General features: G+C 39.9%; 1 protein-coding gene across 6 annotated transcripts in view; it reads right to left on the reverse strand.

The window, feature by feature from the left end:
* The window catches only part of LMO7 (LIM domain 7), a 211,163-nt gene that overhangs the window by 48,445 nt on the left and 143,343 nt on the right, over positions 1-19,375 (reverse strand). For 2 of the 6 annotated variants that reach the window (XM_070471555.1, XM_070471554.1), the window contains 7 exons: positions 16,112-16,142; positions 14,994-15,107; positions 10,949-11,147; positions 5,290-5,542; positions 4,054-4,332; positions 2,012-2,734; positions 963-992 (listed from right to left, as the gene is read on the reverse strand). In XM_070471555.1, coding sequence (XP_070327656.1) covers positions 963-992; positions 2,012-2,734; positions 4,054-4,332; positions 5,290-5,542; positions 10,949-11,147; positions 14,994-15,107; positions 16,112-16,142 — 1,629 coding nt within the window. Of the gene's footprint in view, positions 1-962; positions 993-2,011; positions 2,735-3,588; positions 3,790-4,053; positions 4,333-5,289; positions 5,543-10,948; positions 11,148-14,993; positions 15,108-16,111; positions 16,143-19,375 lie in introns of all 6 variants that reach the window. The other 4 variants (XM_070471559.1, XM_070471557.1, XM_070471556.1 and 1 more) reach the window with 3 other exon arrangements.

The following is a 19,375-nucleotide window of genomic DNA, read 5'->3' on the forward strand; positions in this document are numbered from 1 at the left end:
ACAGAAAGTTGACATAAAATATTAAGATGTAGTCACCTGAGTATTCTGCCCTAAGCAGAATAAGTGAATGAGTCTACACTGCTAGTGCATATGAAAAGTTAGAAAGTATTTATTTTAATTTTGCTATTCGAAAAATGGGAAATATTTCCAGAAGGTTGTTTGTATAATATTTTATGTCTGCCAGGTGACAGAGTCAAATGACACAACAATCAACTCCTTTATATCCAAGAGGACTTGTTCTGGGAGCTGCATTCCCAGATACAGAGGGTCAACTACAGAAAAAAACTGGGAACAGTTTTAAGTATAATCCTTGTAGCTTACATGGAAACTACCAATATTTTAATTTTTTGCAGCTTTGGAAGTCTGATTTGGCTTTATAACACAGCTATGTTACAAAATTCCTGACCCTAGTCAGGAATCTTGAAAATGTTTCCAAATCTTACTGAGGGAAAATAATGCCACTCAGCATCCCAACTAAGGAAGCTCTCCTTGAACTAAGAGTACACAGATAATGCCAACCGCATGCCTTCTAAACTCAAAGTAAATACCAATATATTTTTTCCATTGAAGATTTTCTAAAATATAGTTATTTGGGCTTCAACATCCAGAAATGAGAGGTTGGGCCTATGTAGCTATCAGATACCAAAATAAATAAACCTAATCTCAGGCATGTGTTTTTGTGACTTTTAATCAACTCCTTAGAGGGAAAAAAAAAAACAGGATTTGAATTTTCAACTTCTAATAAACAAAATATTGCTGTCATACAGCATTGCATGCACTGGGTACTCAGACAGAAATATGACCATTTAGTTGCAGAATTAGGAAAAATTTCCCTGTTTTAGGTCTCATGCACAGCACAGACATCCCCATGTAGTGTCATGCCAGGATAGAAATGCAATGACATACCACACAAAGGACAAGCAATGTGTAGATTTTTTTTTACTGTGAACCATAAAACTTACCCGCTCTCACCATAAATCTTTTGAAAGAGTCTAAGAAATCAGAAAACCAAAAATTAAGTCATGTTTTTCTAGTTGTGTTAGTTTCTAAATATTCAACATCTTCAAGAGTCTAATTAGAGATGGACAAATCTCAAAAGGTTGCTTCTTCAATCACATTCTTGATCATGTCTCAAATTCTCATTGATCTCATATCTCAAGGAATTCAGATCAAGATAAAGAATTTCCTGTTTTCCTTTGAACCAAATGAACAAATTCATTTAGGAAACAAACAAACAAAAAACTTCCTGTGCCAGGAACTAATAAGAAGTTAGATTTAGGTCTACTAATTTCATTTAACCCATTATTTGTCCATCCCAAAGTTCCACAAACTGAACATTCATCAAAACGGCAAGTTGCATAACACATAAATGCAGACTCATTATCAAAATGGCCATAATTACATACATGTAAAGTGTAGCAGACAGCAAATAACATTCATGCACTGTAATAAAATTTGCACTGAACTTTAAACCATCAATGTAAAAAGTCGCACGTCAATAGTCTAAGAAGCCTGGGTCAAAATCAGACATCAAAATCAAGTTAGATGAAACTTGCAATGCCATATTTTTAAGGGAAATTTTTACACCAAAAATCATGTACTCTGAAATACAAGAAACAGATAAAACCAGACTACAAGCAGAGTGTTTCAGAAATGCCTGGACGTGAGAATAAAAGTCTTGTAAATATAATCAGAAAACAGCTTTATGAAACGTCATATGGCAGAAGCATATCATAGTCTTCCCTCCAGGCCAAGGGCACTGTTTGAGGATACACACCTTCTTAAACAGGTCTCAGAGGAGTGATTTTGAGACGTGCAAATATGGAATTGCACTTTTTCCACACAACAACTAGATCTGATTTTTCTCAAAGCAAAATCAATGCTTTAACAGGATGCTTCAAAACAGCTCATGACATGCAGAGTCGGGCAATCTGATGCTACTTTCTCACACAAGGGAAGTCACACAAGACCATCCACGACAAGCATAATCCTTGCAGAAACACACTCTGACCTCTCCACCATCAGCCGCTTCCGGTGCCTAAGCCTGCTGGCCTCTCGGATGGACTCCCACTTCTGTAAGTCCGCCTCGCTGCAGGGACCAGGGGTGAAACTGATGGGAGGGACCGAGGTCCCCAGCTTCCAAGACTGGATCTTACGAGCCAACATGTCATCTTTCTTCTGCCTACAGGAAGGAACTAACACTCTACAACTAGTGCTTTTTTCCTTCGAGGGGCATGTCCTTTCAAGCACACAGAGAAATTTTGCTTGAATTTCTGGAGGAAGCATCCAGGGCTCGGGGAACGGGACTGGCTGGTATCTATCAGGGCCTCCTGACAGAGGCACCTCTGTCTTCTGCGCTGGAATGCGGCGAACAATCATATCATCTTTTTCGAGGTCCGGAAGGACAAGTTCCCCTTCCCTACACTGCAGGATTATATCTCGCTCTATGGGATCGTCTTGCCCAGACAGCCTTCTTAAGTCTTCGAAAGCCCGGAGAACACACGGGTTTGCGTGGAAAGCCCTGGTCTTTCTGACAAAGAAGTCGTCATTCTCTAAGTCGGGATCCAGGACTGGCATCTCCAGGGCATCTCCTGGTCCACACCCTGGTGCATAAGAGAGGTTCCTTCTGCGTGTTATAAGCCGGGGGCCAGCCGTGGGGTCGATTTTGATATTTGTTTCAGAAGACAAGATGTCATCAGAATATGTCTGGAGGGCCTGAAGCAATAAAAACTGACTGAAGCATAGGAAAGAAAAAGCAAGGAAGAATCTTATTAAGTTTGGGGAGAAAAGGTAATTAGCAGCAGACCAACTAACTAGCCAGTCCCTGTGTGTGAATTATTTAAGAGGGCCATGGGAGGGATTCTAGCTGGGAAGTAACACCAGCATTTAATGCCATCGCCCATGATACCATTTAATGAAATTAGAGCAGAGTCTACTTCTCAGGAAAGGCGGATATCACTGAGGCCAAGGGATGGCGCTAGAGTGGGAAGACAGTGAAGCTGCCCGACACACACAGTGCTCCATCCACCCTTCCTCATCCCATCAGCTACAACGGCCTGACTCCCTTCCCGGAGAAGCAGCAACGATCTTGAAAGGCTTCCAGAGCTGAGCAATAAACACTTTATGCAAGAGGCACAGGTGGTCAGCAGAAATTAAATTCAGCGCTCTGAAGCTTTGTTTAAAAAGCTCTGATGAATTTCTTCTTTGCGTTTTCTCACCAGTCTTGCCTGTCCCAGTGTCTGTCTATAGGTTATTTCCTTTCTCCACAACTCCACACATAGCACAGCTGTATAATTAGGTCAGCAGTCTAAAAAGCCTTTTTAAATGGTTCAACAAGAACTGATGATGCCACATGTAACTGTACTATTGAACATGATTGAGCTAAAGAATATTTAATCCTATTAGACTTTCAAGCTCACACGCTTGCACAGAAAGCATGATGTTATATGTTACGCTTTCATATCTCAGTATTAAGTGAGTGAGCGGCCATGATTCAGCTCATCACGGTCAGCAGTTAATGGGGCAGTGGAAGTTGGCACGTATCACAGGCTGGACTCCAAGCAGGCGGGTTCATGCAGGCAGGTACACCTGGGCTCATCTGAAGCACCACGGGTTCTCCTGGCTGCATGGGGGTCCCAGGAGTTTCTGGCCCGTTTGGTAGCCAGTTCCAGCAACAGTGAACGTCTTTGACAGTTGCTGTCTAGCCTAGGATCTGCTTTTTGTATTCTACTAAAAATGGTGGAGCTTCTGTCAGAGCCTGAATCCTCATCGTCAGAGTCTGAATTCCTTCTACTTGGAGTAACACAGAGAAAGGAAAGAAAAGACAACAAAGAATGATGTAACTAAAAATACTCTCCAGCTCTGGCTGTATAGAAGACTTTTTAAAATCCAGATCCTAAAGTCTAAAGTCAAAGTGTTTTTTTTTTTTTCCAGTGAGCACATTTACAGATGTTGGAGGGAAATTAATCTCTCTCATAAAATGCCCACAGAGAATGCACCCAGTTAGGGTACTGAATGGACACTGGAATGAAAGAAACATGCACAAAGACAAACCTGAATCCCTGAAATTCTTTATACCACGGTTTGTAAGTTTCCCTTTTTATTCGTTTCCAGTTCACATCCTCTGGGATCCAGCATTTGGGAAGAAACTGATCAAAAGCATTCCCTGGGCTTGGCATGACTGGGCTTAGCTTTCGCACGTAAAGATCATCCTTTACAGTGTTGGGAACACTTCTCTTGTCTTCGTTCTCTTCCAAATAACAAGAGGAGTCTGAAGTTTCTTGTACTGTTGGCCAGTTCTCCACGTTTGTGCCCCAAGTTCTCCTCTCGTTACTGTTCAAAACATCCAACCAGTTAAGACACTGCGTGAGCAATTTGTGACACAGAACACAAGAGGCATGCTTTCTGTCTCACAAAGTTCACACTGTGAATGCAGCCAATTTGTTTCCATTCTCATCATTCTCATCATTCCAGACCCTACAACAAAGTTAAGGCATTATAACAGCATCTCATTTTAATTAGAGAAGAGTTTGATACAGAAGGGCTAGAGACACTTATAAAATGTGTTAAAAGAGAGAGACAAATCGCAAACCATCTGGAGTGTTACTTTATGTATTAAAAATCAATAGCACAATAGGCATTCCGATCCAGGAGAAATTTTTCTGACCTCGTCAGTTTGTACAGCCCAGTGGTTAATGGGTCAGCAGGAGAAAAGATGGGTGAACAAGATTTAGGAGAGATGAAACTCTCAGGCCTCTTTTTCACTTGGAATCTACGGTTGGCTAAGTCATCCCAAACTACATCCGGCAGCCTCCGTTCCTCCTCCGAGTCGGATCCACTTTCAGAACCATACACCTCCGTCAGATAGGAAGCTGGATTCGAAAAATCACGCTCTGCTCTGCTGATTTGATGGGAAATTAAAGAATTCTTTTTGTGTTCACTGAGCTCCATCAACACAGATTTTTAAAAAATGGAAACAAGCAACACTGCAGAGTCACAGTGAACAATGTAAGTCATCCAGGAAGCTGAAAGACAACCATGAGTTAAAGGCACGCACCTAAAAAAAGAACCGGCAAATCATATGCTGACATTCTAAAACGGAAGAAACCTCTTCAAGATGTGGATGACTAAAAACACAGGTAAGAAAAAGAAAGATTCTCATCAATGAAGTTTTATGTCATCTATGAAATACAGTTTAAGAATTATTCCTTTTACCAAATTTAAATATCCCAGCAAATTCCCCAAGCCGAATGAATTTTAAAACTCAGTAATCAGCTTGCATCCCAGTACCTTGGAAACGTTCCATCTGCTTCTGTGTAGACGGCGCTTGCCCAGCTTCGTCTGTTATCCTCATTTTTGTCCAGCTTTTTCTTCCTCAAGGGTGCCGGCACGTACGACGGCTGTCTACTTTTGTTGGGTAAAAAGCGATTGAAGGGTAAGGCAGACTTGGGTTCAATAGCCGAAATCCTTCTATAGGACATATCATCTTTATTATGGTCCTGCATTTTGAATGTAAATTCAGAATCTGTGTCACTTTCACAACCTATTAGCAACAACAAAAAAAAAAGGCACAGGAATTTGCTTTAGTCTCCAGATTTTTCATCTAACTGAAACCCACACAGCCTGCCTGCTTTGTCTTTCCCTTGGAAACCCAGGGCTCTACTGCTCACTGTGGGGAATATTTTTAGAAATTTGTCACGAAGTTGTGATAAGACCCATTAGGAGGAACTTGCTTTGCAAACTGGAGGTACACACAGTACCCTCTTCCATTCTTAGAATGGTACACATTCTAAGCAGAAAAAGTTCCAGTTTATGGCCGAACCCCTTTTCTACTCAATCTTCTCATGATTTTTTGTAAAATCTCTTGATGGAATACATGTAGATATAGTGCAGCCACAGAATCAAAGATGCCTAACATGAGATCTGAACAGACTTCAAGGGAACCTCAGTCATTTAAAATAAACTGTGTCATCATCCAAAATTTCTGTGAGGCCAGAGACCAAGAAAGACAAAGAAAAGATGCAAAAAGCACATGATCACAAAGAAGTTTGACAGATACTTATGAGACCCTTATGAGCAAGAATCACACGTAACATACGCGGTTGGACCAAATGACTCCTAAAGTCCTAAAGGAATATTAAGAGACCACAGAACTCAAGGCATTTTCTGACAGTGGTCACAGAAATATGGGGAACCTTCTATTTTGATTCAATATCATTTATGCATATATCTGAAAAAATATAGTTTGATACACCTCAAGGTCAGATAACTACAAATACTACTCTGTTCTCAAAACAAAACAAAACAAAAAGCCAGTCTGTCCTTTTAAATACATGGGAAGAAATGAAGGTACAAAACATTATAGATACAGCTGAGCCGTCTCCCTTGCTGCCCTTTTTTTCCTGCCTCTGTGTGTTTGTGAAGGAAAGTTGCAAATGCCACAGTCCTCGGTAGATTGGTAGCTAAGGACCTGGGAGTCACCTGCTCTTAGCAAAAGAACACCTCCAGGTTAACCTGAGCCAAAGGCAGTCTGTCCCCTCTTCCCTGGCTGGCAGGAGTCTACAGTGAGTAACACTGAGAGAACCCTACAGGAAGCAGTTGAACACACAGCTAGGAGACCTTGAGACCAGAACAGGGAAACTAGGTATCACCGGAAATATTAATAGTCAATAATCTGGTGCTTTGGTTTTACTGCCTCCAAAATGAAAACAATTTTTGTAAGTAAGAGAGAAATGTCAAGATTCTTACTAAAATTTTGTACATGTAAAATTTTAAATATAAAAACTGTTCTGCTTTGGAAATTTTTTAAGTTAATAGTTTTTAGTCCACTACAGTATGCTGGAGAGTAGGCAAATATTCTTGATACGGCAAGAGATATGGATGAAAATGATCACCTGTCCCATCAATAAACAAAGGATGTTTCAGGCATCAAGCCATCAGCCACTGCAGCCATCCATGACTGTGTGCCCTGAGAGGCTTCAGGGTGGATAAAAACAGGATACTAGCCCTAGGTAGTTAAGTGCGAGCGTTGAAGGTATTAGTCACTCTATTGTGTCCAACTCTTTGTGACTCCATGGACACTAGCCCGCCAGGTTCCTCTGTCCATTGGATTCTCTAGACAAAAATACTGGAGTGGGTAGGCATTTTCTTCTCCAGGGGATCTTCCCAACCCAGGAATTGAACCTGGGTCTCCTGCATTGCAGGTAGACTCTCTGCTGTCTGAGTCAGTAGGGAAGGTGCATTTCAAAGGAATGATTTCAGTGAGCTCGGTCCAAGCATCTTCTTATACATAGAAAAGCTTGAAATTCATAACCGGAGATGTCTGGTTTTTCTTTAATGGTAATCTTTTGATGTTCTGACTACCTGGATGTTTTGGGGCTTTTTTGTTTTTTGATTGCTGCTGCTAAGTCACTTCAGTCGTGACTGAGTCTGTGCGACCCCACAGGCAGCAGCCCACCCGGCTCCCCCGTCCCTGGGACTCTCCAGGCAAGAACACTGGAGCAGGTGGCCATTTCCTTCTCCAATGCATGAAAGTGAAAAGTGAAAGTGAAGTCGCTCAGTCATGTCCGACTCTTAGCAGAAACTCCTATATATCCTGGCTCCTCCCTTACCTCTTCAAAGCAGTCCCTCAGAGCTATCTGAGAGGTTGTCTTCAGGGCTAAGTCCTCAGTAAGTCTGCTAAACAAAACATAATTCTCAGCCTTTAGATTGCACTTCTTTCTGTCCGTCAACAGAGGCTTCCTATAAAACCTAGGAATATGACTCTGAAATTTATTAACCTAAAAATATTTATCTTATCATCAATATTATTGATCATCAATTTGGGATTACAATCTGGTGTAGGTAGCAGAATTTCAACAGAATGATCAAAAAAAAAAAAGAAGTTTTATCATCCTGGAGGGCTCCCAGGATTTTTTTTCCTTCCTTAGTTTTAATTACCAAGTCTTCACTACCACCCTCTTCAAACAAGGTCTGCATCTCCTTTCCCAAGATCAGAGAGCAGCATGACAGTAACCCTCTGCTTTTCGTCACAGGGACCAGGCACCCAGCCCAGCAAGAGTCTGTGGAGAAGGCTCACACCACTGAACCACTGCATGGGAACTGACCAGAGGCTATAAACTCCCCACACGCCTTCAACGCATGTCCCTTTTATTATTGTTGTGAAGTGAAAGTCGCTCAGTTGTGTCTGACTCTTTGTGACCCCATGGACTACACATACACAGTCCATGGACTTCTCCAGGCCAGAATACTGGAGTAGGTAGCCCTTCCCTTCTCCAGGGTTTATTATTGTTGGCCAGATATAAATCCAAACAAAGCACGTGTTAGGTTCTTCAGACCAGTCCAAAGTAATATAGTAGGTTGAGAATTTCAACCTCTGCATTCATAGCTTTAATCACTCAGATGAATTATGAACTCAGATTTGTTTCCTTAAAACTATCTTAAGAGTCATCTGGGCTATGAAAATGTTGCACCGAGATCACAAAGAGCCAACAAATACAGCAGTAATTAAAAAGGTTAACTTAAATAGCCATTCACTTTTCTTTGTTGTTAATATGTTTTTGAATTTTAATATTTTTATTTTTTCTAGAAAGATAATTGCTTTATAGTGTTATGTTAGTTTCTGCTGTAGAACAACATGAATCAACTGTAAGTATATATGTGTGCATGCTCAGTCCCTTCAGTTGTGTCTGAGACTTTGAGACCCCATGGACTGTAGCCCGCCAGGCTCCTCTTTCCATGGAATTCTCCAGGCAAGAATACTGGAATGGGATGCGTCTCCTGCATTGGCAGGCAGGTTCTTTACCACCAGCGCCACCTGGGAAGTCCATGCATGTGAAGTCGCTTTAGTCATGTGGGAAGCCCATAAGAAAAGAGAGAGAGAGAGAGAGAGAGAGAGAGAGAGAGAGAGTGTGTGTGTGTGTGTGTGTGTGTGTGTGTGTGTACATATATATCCCCTCCCTCTTGAGCATCCCTCCTACCCCCCCATCCCACCCTCTAGGTCATCACAGAGCATGGAGCTGAGTTCCCTGTGCTATACAGCAGCTTCCCACTAGCTATTTATTTTACACATGGGAGTGTATCTATGTCAATGCTACTCTCTCAATTTGTCCCATCCTCTCCTTCCCCCATCCCATTCACTTTTCAAATTTTTAAAAGCTATCACTATTCAAAAAGCTAAATAATTTGGATTTATAATATTTGCTGATTCATTTTACTCTGGAAAAACAAGTTCAGTATACACTGCTTTTATGTAAATTTAATTAAGAAAACAGTAGTAATAAAAGGTGAATTCTAGCTCATGATTGCATGCTAAAGCATTTAGAAACAAGTGTAATGTATTCTGAAGTGCCTTGAAAAAGAAAATGGATAATTAACGCCTAGAGAACAAGAGCTTGGTGTGTAATAAAGCAAGCATGGTAAATGTTATGATAGAACTAGGTGGCAGGTACGCACATGCTAAGTCACTTCAGTCCTATCCAACTCTTTGGGACTGTAATGGACTATGGCCTACTAGGTTGCCCTGTCCATGGGATTGTCCAGGCAAGAATACTGGAATGCATTGCCAAGCCCTCCTCTAAGGGATCTTCCCGAACCAGGGATTAAACCCATGTCTCTATGTTTCCTGCATTGGCAGGCAGGTTCTTTACCACTAGTGCCACTGAGAAAGCCCAGCAGTTACATAGGTAGGCATGTAAACTTCTTCCAACTTTTCTGATGTTTGAAAATGTTTTATAATAAAAGCAGGAAAACATTTAAAATAAAACTATAATCAAAATAAACAAGCAAAGTGAAATCTCTAACAATCCAGCGCAAACTCACAACCAGGACTCTCAATATTTTCACGTTGCTGGTGGAAGCACAGAAATAGTTCAAGAAACCACGTATGGTTTCAATATAATCAAATTTGAATCACAAGAGGTTTACAGTCAGAAACTTACGACACTACCCAACAGCCATAGGAAAAAGACTTGTATTTAAATAATGAATTTTACATTGGGATTTTGAAAGAAAAGTCCTTCTCATAACAGAATGACTTTCATTAACATGTTCCTTTCATACTTGTTCTGGGTTGACTTTGACCATGACAGAAGCAAAAGATATTTTCTAACACAATGCCAGTGTTGCTCCTTAATCAACCAAAGTTTAGCATGATATTCTATCAAGACAGATATCAATCACTTCTTTTCTTGGGTAGAGATAATTATTAAAATATTTTTCTGTTTTTTCTTAGAAGTTTTTTTCTTTTTATCTTTTGCCGAAAAGAAAAGGGAAGAAAGGAAGTTATTCAGGAATTAGAACACACTTTTACAGAATCTTATTTACTTTCTTTTTTATGTCTAGATATATCAATTATTAGGCCTCAGAGGCAGAGATTGTTAAACCTGAATACGGAGGAAAAGAAATAGGATAGACTATTGCTGATCAAATAGGTCATAGTTAACTGTCTCTTCCCTTGTGGTTTAGTCATGCAGTTGTGTCTGACTCTCTTAGGATCCATGGACAGGAGCCCTCCAGGCTCCTCTGTCCATGGGATTTCCCAGGCAAGAATCCTGGAGTGGGTTGCCATTTCTTCTCCAGGGATCTTTCTGTTCCAGGGATTGAACCCACGTCTCCTGAATTGGCAGGCAGATTCTTTACTGCTGCCCTAATCCCCTCCAAAAACAGATTTTTTTTAAAAGTGAAACTATCACCCCTCAAGGGGCAATACAGTGAGGAAGGAACAAGAGAGACAGAAAAAGAGAGAGAGAAAAGGAAGGAAGGAGAGACATAAGGAAGAAAGGAAAGACAGGACACCCTCAGTTCTATTCCAGTCTCCACGATAAATACTTCCTGGTGAAGTTTTTGTCTCAGTAATTTTCCCTCCATTTTTCTACTCTCTCCCATTGCCAGTTTTCTGTCAATACATTAAGAAATAAAAATAAACTATCAAGTCCAAAATGCAACTCACCTTCACGTGCCCCCCTCAACGTGATATCAGAGGAGCAGCTTGTGAACGACCTTGATCCCAAAGAGTCCAAGCTCTCAAACGAGTCCTCCCGCTTACAGTTGCCTGGAGAAGCCAGAAGCTCCCCGCGCTCGGGGCCCCAGATGTCGCTGTAACCACTGTCCCTCCCACTCCTCTTCAGGCAGCTGGACTCTTCAAGTGCCTAAAGGACATTTGTTCGGAAATAGTAAGTGAGCAAAAACTTCCAAGAATGTCATCAGTTATGGCGTCTTTGTTTGCATAGCTCAAGTCATGCTATCTCTGATTAGATGAGGCAATGAGATTTCCCAGTGAAATGTCAGAAAAAAATTTGATAGAAATCAGAACATAAATCTGTAAATGTCTTCCCATGACTTAACACTTTAGCACTCATGTGACAACATGGAGGTACCCAGTATTACTTATTAAGGTAACAGAATCTATTTAATAATGAGGAAATTTTCAATCAAAGAACAACTAATAATTAGAGTAACATTCAAGAGCTAAAATCATACAGTTTTCTGGCAATAAACATAAAAGGAGGCAAAGAGAAAAGTCAACCTTAATTTTGATATTCAAAAGGAGAAGAGAATAAGATTGCATTCAGCCTACCTCCAGGAAATATTAGGGGTCATTTCTACTGAACAACAACAACAAAAAAACCACAACAAAGTTCTTCAACAAAAAGAAAAGTTTTAAAAGAGAGAGGGGTAAGAATAGCAGGTATACACTTCACAAACTTGTCTATTTTCACTGATTCCAAAACTAGATCTGAACCAAGGAAAGCTCACTGGTTACAAAATTAGATCTGAACCAAGGAAAGCGGACTTGTTTGCTGATATATAATACATTTCCCCTGTATCTAGATGAAATATTTGTTTGGCTCCTATAAGAGTTATTTAGAAATAAAGTAAATGTTATTAACCATAGGTTTGTAAATCATATAGAACTTACTAAAATAAGCATTTTTAACTAACTTTCCTCTAAGAAAGTTAATAGCAAAATACAATTGGACTTTTAAAAATTAGCATTTCAGTAGAATTTATAAAGCCTTTAGCATAGTCCTAATACATAATAATCAGTGAACAGTTAGCAACTCTATAATTTTTTAATACAGTAGAGGTAATTTTGTTACTTAACAGTAAAATGAGAAATGTTATTTTCAGATAATGATACTAACACAGAGATAAGAATTCCTAGGTTCTTTAACAACCAAACGTAATATGTGAACCTTTCATTAAATCATTATTTAGACAAGAAGCTATGAAACAGAGTTGGGAAACAACTGGGATGTTTTGAATATAGACTGGGTATTAAATAATGGGGAATATTCATGAATGTTCTTTGGTCTAGGAGACACTGTAGGTATACTGAAGAATATTCTTACTGTTAAGAACAGCATGCTGAGTATTCAGGAGTGAGCAACCTGAAATCTACATGAAATAACGGATAGATACCTAAATAAAGCCAACATGGGACATGTTTAATGATTAAATCTGATGGAAAACAGGTGGGTATTTGTTACACTACACTTTCAATTTTGAATTATGAATATTTTCAACATGTGGAAAAAGTTGAAGAAAAAAGGTTTACAATGAATAATTAGCAGCTGTCTCAGGCATACTTTTGGTTAAGACTGGACGTCAATTTGTGGTTGAATTGTGTGACAAGTGTTTAAGTGCCAATAAGGTCCAATAGATTTATGTGAGATTTTATATATTTTATCTGCCACACACACCCTGGAATTAGAGTTGACATCTTGTCACGCAAATGCAAGCACCTCCCTTGTACTCTGTGTTCAAGCAGATGGAGACGCTGGTGCCACCAAAATACTTCTCAAAAAATAAAAAATTTAAAATTCTAAGTAAATCCTTAGATTCATCAGGTTTCTTAAACACATATTTGCTGAATCCTTAGAGTGCAACAGACAGGAAATGATTCTTGACCTCGTAAGTGTTAAAAGTTCATGATGACGTGCTACCATAGTTGTAAAAGGACTGGAGTTTGGCCCTGGTGCCTGGTTCCTCCCCCGGCCCCCTAACAAGGACGTTCCTCTGACAAGTCACCTGAAGTGAGTCACCTACAACTTACAGGATGACTCATGGTCACAGCTGACTGAATTTCTTTTGGCTGCACTGGGTCTTCATTGCTGCACTCAGTTGTGCAGTAGTTGTGGCCAGTGGGGGCTACTCTCTAGTTGCGGTGCTCAGGCTTCTCAGTGTGGTGGCTTCTCCTGTTGTGGAGCGTGGGCTCCAGTAATTATGGCACATGGGCTTACTTGCTCCATGGCATGTGGAATCTTCCCAGACCAGGAATCGAACTTGTGTCCCCTGCATTGGCAGTGGATTCTTAACCACAGGACCACCAGGGAAGTCCCTGCAAGTATTTTTTCTTTATTCATATTTTAGACTGGCCATTAAGCATAACTAGTTAAGGGAGAAAAGTTTGATGAACACAATGGTTTTGATTTTAAGAGAACAGATGCAAAACATATACTGACATACCTCTTATGGCTTTCCACCTGCCATAATAATAGAATGGAACCACAGCTATAGCTTTACCTATGAAAAATTCTCTGTGTATACACTCTGGTTTTGACACTGGTGGCAGGAAACACTTAAGCACACTCTATGAGGGTTACTGAACCCGACTCAGACTGCCATAAAAAGAACCAAAGGCTGTAAAGAGAACTCTAATGCAAGGGCCAAAGTCCCATGGTATTTTTAACTGGATGTTTTCTTAGCTGAAATAACTGTAAGGCAGACTCTGCTCATGCTTGAAGCCCCGCCACATTCATCCTTCCAAGCCTAGCCCTCCACCATTGCACTGACTGACTTATTCATCTGTCTACATCAAACAATTGTGTGGTAAGGATGGGTCATCTCCGTTGTGTGAGTGCTTTCTCGAACACCTCGTATAATGCTCAGGTATGACATGATCTCAATGATTATCTGAATTAACTAACTGTTTTAAGGAATTTAAATAGGATATTATCAACTCCTTACGATTTAAAAATAAAAATCCAGAAGGAATACTCTAACCTTCAAGACTATAATCTCAACTCTCTGTAATATATATGGCTGGGGTTAGGCAACACTAAAAATGACAGTAGTTATAAGGCCAAGAGATCATTTTCATCCTGGCCTAGAACATCCATTTTCCAATCATAGTAACTAGCATTTATTACATCCTTACAATGTGCCAGCGACTAATGCTAAATGCCTGATGGGTACAGAATCATTTACTGGTCATAAAGACCCATCAAGCAACTACTATTAATTAGATGGTGATAAATTATTTTGATGACATATTTTCTTCTGAATACTGCAGATTCTCCTACATAAATACCCCCCACGGCGATTAGTTCTCCCATTTGATCTTATGAATGAGGATCTGGCCAACTCTGGTTAGCCTTGGCACGTGACTCTCTTCAAACAGTCTTTAAACGCTCAAAATTTGCAACACTGACTCCAAAATATGAAGGACTAGAAATGTGTTGAAAACCAAAGATTCTAACTTAAAAATCTTATCAAGTTTCACATAACAACATTTATTACTCTTTAGGAAACAGACGTAGCATGGTAGAATTGTGAAGATATTGGAATAAGAACATTAGAGATATAGTGACCCATGGCAAAACAAGAAGATAAAGAAACTGAGTAACATACACACATTTTAATAGCCTGAAGCACTTACAGGTTGAGTTCATAATGAATATAGAAAGAGTTGGGTTATATAAGGTGTTGAAGAAACAAAGTTAATGAGTCTCTCACTGAGTCACCTAAAATTAAGAAATAAATACCTATACCTCTATCACATATCCTGGAAACTGGTCTGAACTACTCACTCCTTGGCGGCGGCTTATGAAGTCAGCAGATAAGTAACAATCCTCTCTACCCATCCCAATCAGAGCCACCACATTTTGTAGAAAAAGTAAAAGAAGGCAGAGGGCACATGGAAGAAATAGGGGAAGGGGAAGATAAGTACTATTAGTGAGAGTAAATGCCTCACATAGACAGAGTTTCCTTACCTTAGTCAGAGCTTGTCCTAGAAGATTCTCAAACGCTTTCAAATTAAGATAGGGACCTTTATAGCAGGGGTTGCTCCGTGCTTTTCTTCCCAGCCAGTACAAAGTTATCAAAACCTTAAAAAAATGCCGTGAAACAACAGACGAGTCTAAGTAACTAACAGCAAGCTCAAATGCAAGTGAGCACTCTAGATAAAAGACCATATGTATCTCTGGTTGAAAAGTAGATTTCCTTTCAAATTGCATGAAGGAGAAGGGTCATCAAAAATGTTATTCTTCTCTGAGCACATTCTCACACCAAACGCTTAGACCCCCAACAAGTATTTGTACATTCTACCAGTACCCACGAAGCAGGAAAAAATTCACAGGAAGAAAACATAAAGTAAACTTTTCAGACAATATTTTCCCAACAAACTTACAGACTAGACACTTAAAATCAATAGTTCTCAGCTTCCCTAATAAGGATATTTAGCCCTTATGTTTTTAAATAAAGCTGTCACATTTTCAGAAATTCTTCTAATATGCAGCAGACTATAGCTATGTCTACACTGGCTAATTCCTCAGAGTTCTTAAACATTTAGTGTTTCTCCTTAAAGTCTGATTTTGGTGGCTTCTGACTTACTCTCCTAAAAATCCTATAGCCTGTTTATCTGCCTTTGCGTGCATGCTAAGTCGCTTCAATCATGTCCAACTCTTTGCAACCCTATGGACCATAGCCTGCCAGGCTCCTCTGTACATAGGATTCTCCAGGCAAGAATACTGGAGTGCATCTCCATGCCCCCTCCAGGGGATCTTCCTGACTCAGGAATCAAACCCACACCTCCTGCATCTCCTGATTTCACAGGCAAGTTCTTTGATATTAGCGCCACCTGGGAAGCCCTTATCTGCCTTTACCACATTACTAACATGTAAGGACCCACTTCCTAAATTTAACCCACCTTCTTATACTATGAGATCAGATAATATACGTTTCAACCATATTTAAGCATATTTAGAATTTGTTTCTAACAAAAATTCCATTAGAAAAAGGACAGAGAACATAGATATTTTTAGTTCTCACTACCCTATTACAGAACACGTTAAGAAACCATTTATAATGTTCCATTAAATATGTATCTTACATTTTTCACTCTCCTATCAGTTTCTTCTTGCCTGTAAAGAAGAAAAAAGAAAATATTCATTAAGTAATATCTATGAACCTGAATTAAATTGTTAATTATTAACTAGGAAAAAACTCACTTGTATTCTAAAGTTCTATGAATGTTAATATCACCTGGAAGTTCAGAAACTTTACAGAGTGTTTTATCCATCAGAGGATTTTTCCATATTCATTGATTTCACGAAATATAATGGTCAGTTTTCTATTAAAAGCAAGGTTGTCTTTTTTAAATTTCATTTATTATAGCCTGATTTATAAAATGTGCTATTTGCATTTTTAAAATTTTCATTTTAAACAATGTTTAAACTCAACCAAAAGGGGAAAAACATCAACATATGGTGATGGCAGAAAACAATCAGGAAAGGCAAAAAATGTAAATAGGCAAAAACAAAAGTAATTTTGCACAGTTTTCTTTTCCATTGTGCATGGTGGTTTTTCACTGAAGTGCCCCAGAGAAAACTGCTCAGAGACCAAACCCCTGCAGATGCTAAAAAGTGTGATTTTTTAAATGCCATGAATCTCTGCCTAGAGATTTAACTCTATTATAAGCATCATGAGCTTCCCTGGTGGCTCAGAGGGTAAAGTGTCTGCCTGCAATGCAGGAGACCCCGGTTTGATCCCTGGGTCAGGAAGATCCCCTGGAGAAGGAAATCGCAACCCACTCCAGTACTCTTGCCTAGAAAATCCCATGGACGGAGAAGCCTGGTAGGCTACAGCCCATGCAGTCAGTCACAAAGAGTCGGAAACAACTGAACGACTTCACTTTCACTTTTCATAAGCATCATGAGTTCCCCCCACCCCCATGCCTGTAAAAAGGCATGATATTTATGGGAAAAGTTAAAGAAACAGATGTCACCACAGTGTGGAAAACAAAAACACATGAGTTCATTAACAACGGGTCACTCTAAACTATTGGTGCTTTTCAGAGACTTAAGCAAGATCGCTGCTGGTTCAGGAGAGATGCAAGACCTTGAGCTAGATACCCTTCAATGCAACTTTCCAGTCTAAGAGTCATACTAGTATACTTATGAAAAAAAAATACACACACACACACACACACACACACACACACACAGGCTTTCTCGGTGTCTCAGAGGTAAAGATTCTGCCTACAATGCAGGAGGCATGGAAATGTGGGTTCAATCCTTGGGTTGGGAAGATCCGCTGGAGGAGGAAATGGCAACCCACTCTAGTATTCTTGCCCAGAAAATCTCATGGAGAGAGGAACCTGGGGGGCTGCAGTCCATGGGGTTACAAAGAGTTGGACACAACTGAAGGACTGAGCAGATACACACACACCATGTGTGTGTGAGACATAGAAAACATGCACACATAACATATATACACAGGGAAACAAAGGGGAGGAGAATGAGCTCATAAATAGACACAAATATTTAACTTAGCTTTCAAAGAATCCATGAAGACAGCTACGATCATTCCTTCCCATACAACAAACATGAACTTAAGTGAACCTAAGAACAACATGCAACTCCAGTCTACCATCAGAACAGCATAACAAAAATAAAATTCATGAGCTCTCACCCTACTGTGGAAACGTCAATTGGTACAACTACTTGAATACACTTCATAGCATCTATTCAAGCTGGATATATATGCATATTCTACAATCTAGTAATTCCACTCCTCAGTATATACCCAAAAGAAATACTTACAGATATTCAGCAAAAGTCACATATGAGAACCTTTGTAGATGCACCATTCATAATAGAATGAACTGGAGCTATACTTAACATCTTTAAGAGCCGAATGGATCGATTATGGAATATTTGCACAAAGAAATATTCTGTAACAAGAACTAACCACCTGCAGCCATATGGTACAATCTCACAAACACTGGGGATCAAATGAAGCCAGGCAGAGCACAGGCTGTATTATCCACTCATGTCAAGTACAAAAACAGGCAAAACAAAGATAAGATGTTAAGATTCAGGACAGTGTTCACTCCGGTAGGGAGGATGGAAGTGACTGGGAAATGGTGATGCACTTCTGGGAGCTTATTATTTCTTATGTTTTGATCTGTTTGATCTAGTTCTTATAGAACTAGATCTTGAACTAGATCTTTGATCTAGTTCTTGAACACACTGCCTACCTAAAGTTTGTGAACTGTACACTCAAAACACACATATAGAAATAGATACATATTTCAAAAAAGCAAATAAATTTCACAGTCCAAGTACTTAAACCAGGGCTTATCTCTTGAGTAAAAAGAAAATTATCTTGTAAAAAAAAAAAAAAAAAATCAACATTTCCAGAGAAGTAGGGGAAAAAAAATCACTAGAAAGCAATAATAAAAAATAACAAAGGTGTAAAATATACAGCCTCCTTTTATATTAATGGCCAACATACACACCTCAGACATTAACCAAAGCACAAAGAACCATCAATGCTCAACACAAAGGATATACTAGGCTGAAAACCACCACACTACTAACATTCAATGCAAAGCATCCCACTTTTCTCATAAGCACCCTGAGGGCAGAAGGAACAACAGAGCCCTCTTAAACCCCTGACCTCCTTTCCACACAGCCTTCTCTGAAGCTTTCTAATCCAACACTCTCATTGGCTTTTTATTATGATAAAGCAATAATTGTAAACACAGGGTACGGCCTATTTGGGAATAAACGTTCACAATAAACCGTGACCTTGGCACTCTGACCTTTCCCGCATTTCACATTCCTTTCCCGACATGAGCGTTTATAACACGTTCTTGGACATGGTGACACACAGGCCGGCCAAATTGCTGTTCTATCGCTGAAATGTAATGCCAGGAATTGAAGCAGTCAATGATTTGCGGGAATCAGTAGGCGCCAGCTTCTGATACCCAACAAACACATCCCATTGCTTGGAAGTCGGAAACCAGGCGGCTCCTTTCGCCTGCGGTGGCCACGGGGCAAGACCCCAGAGCCTTTCAAAGAGAGAACAGGCGTGAGAGCTGAGGGAAGCTCATGGTAGCAGCCTCTCCGTGAGCCATCCAAGATGCTGGCCAGCCCAACAGAACCAAAAACCAGACAAATCCCATCTACAAACAGACTAATCCCTTCTAACAGATATTTCAACTGTTGACATGGTGTAACATGGATAACCTAGAGTCTGCCATACAGAATGAAGTTAAGTCAGAAAGAGAAAAATGTCGTACATGAACGCATATATGTGGAATCGAGAAGCACGGTACAGACGATCTATTCGCAGGGCAGGAACAGAGATG

This window comes from Odocoileus virginianus, chromosome 8 (genome assembly GCF_023699985.2).
Source record: "Odocoileus virginianus isolate 20LAN1187 ecotype Illinois chromosome 8, Ovbor_1.2, whole genome shotgun sequence".
Classification (NCBI taxonomy): Eukaryota; Metazoa; Chordata; class Mammalia; order Artiodactyla; family Cervidae; genus Odocoileus; species Odocoileus virginianus.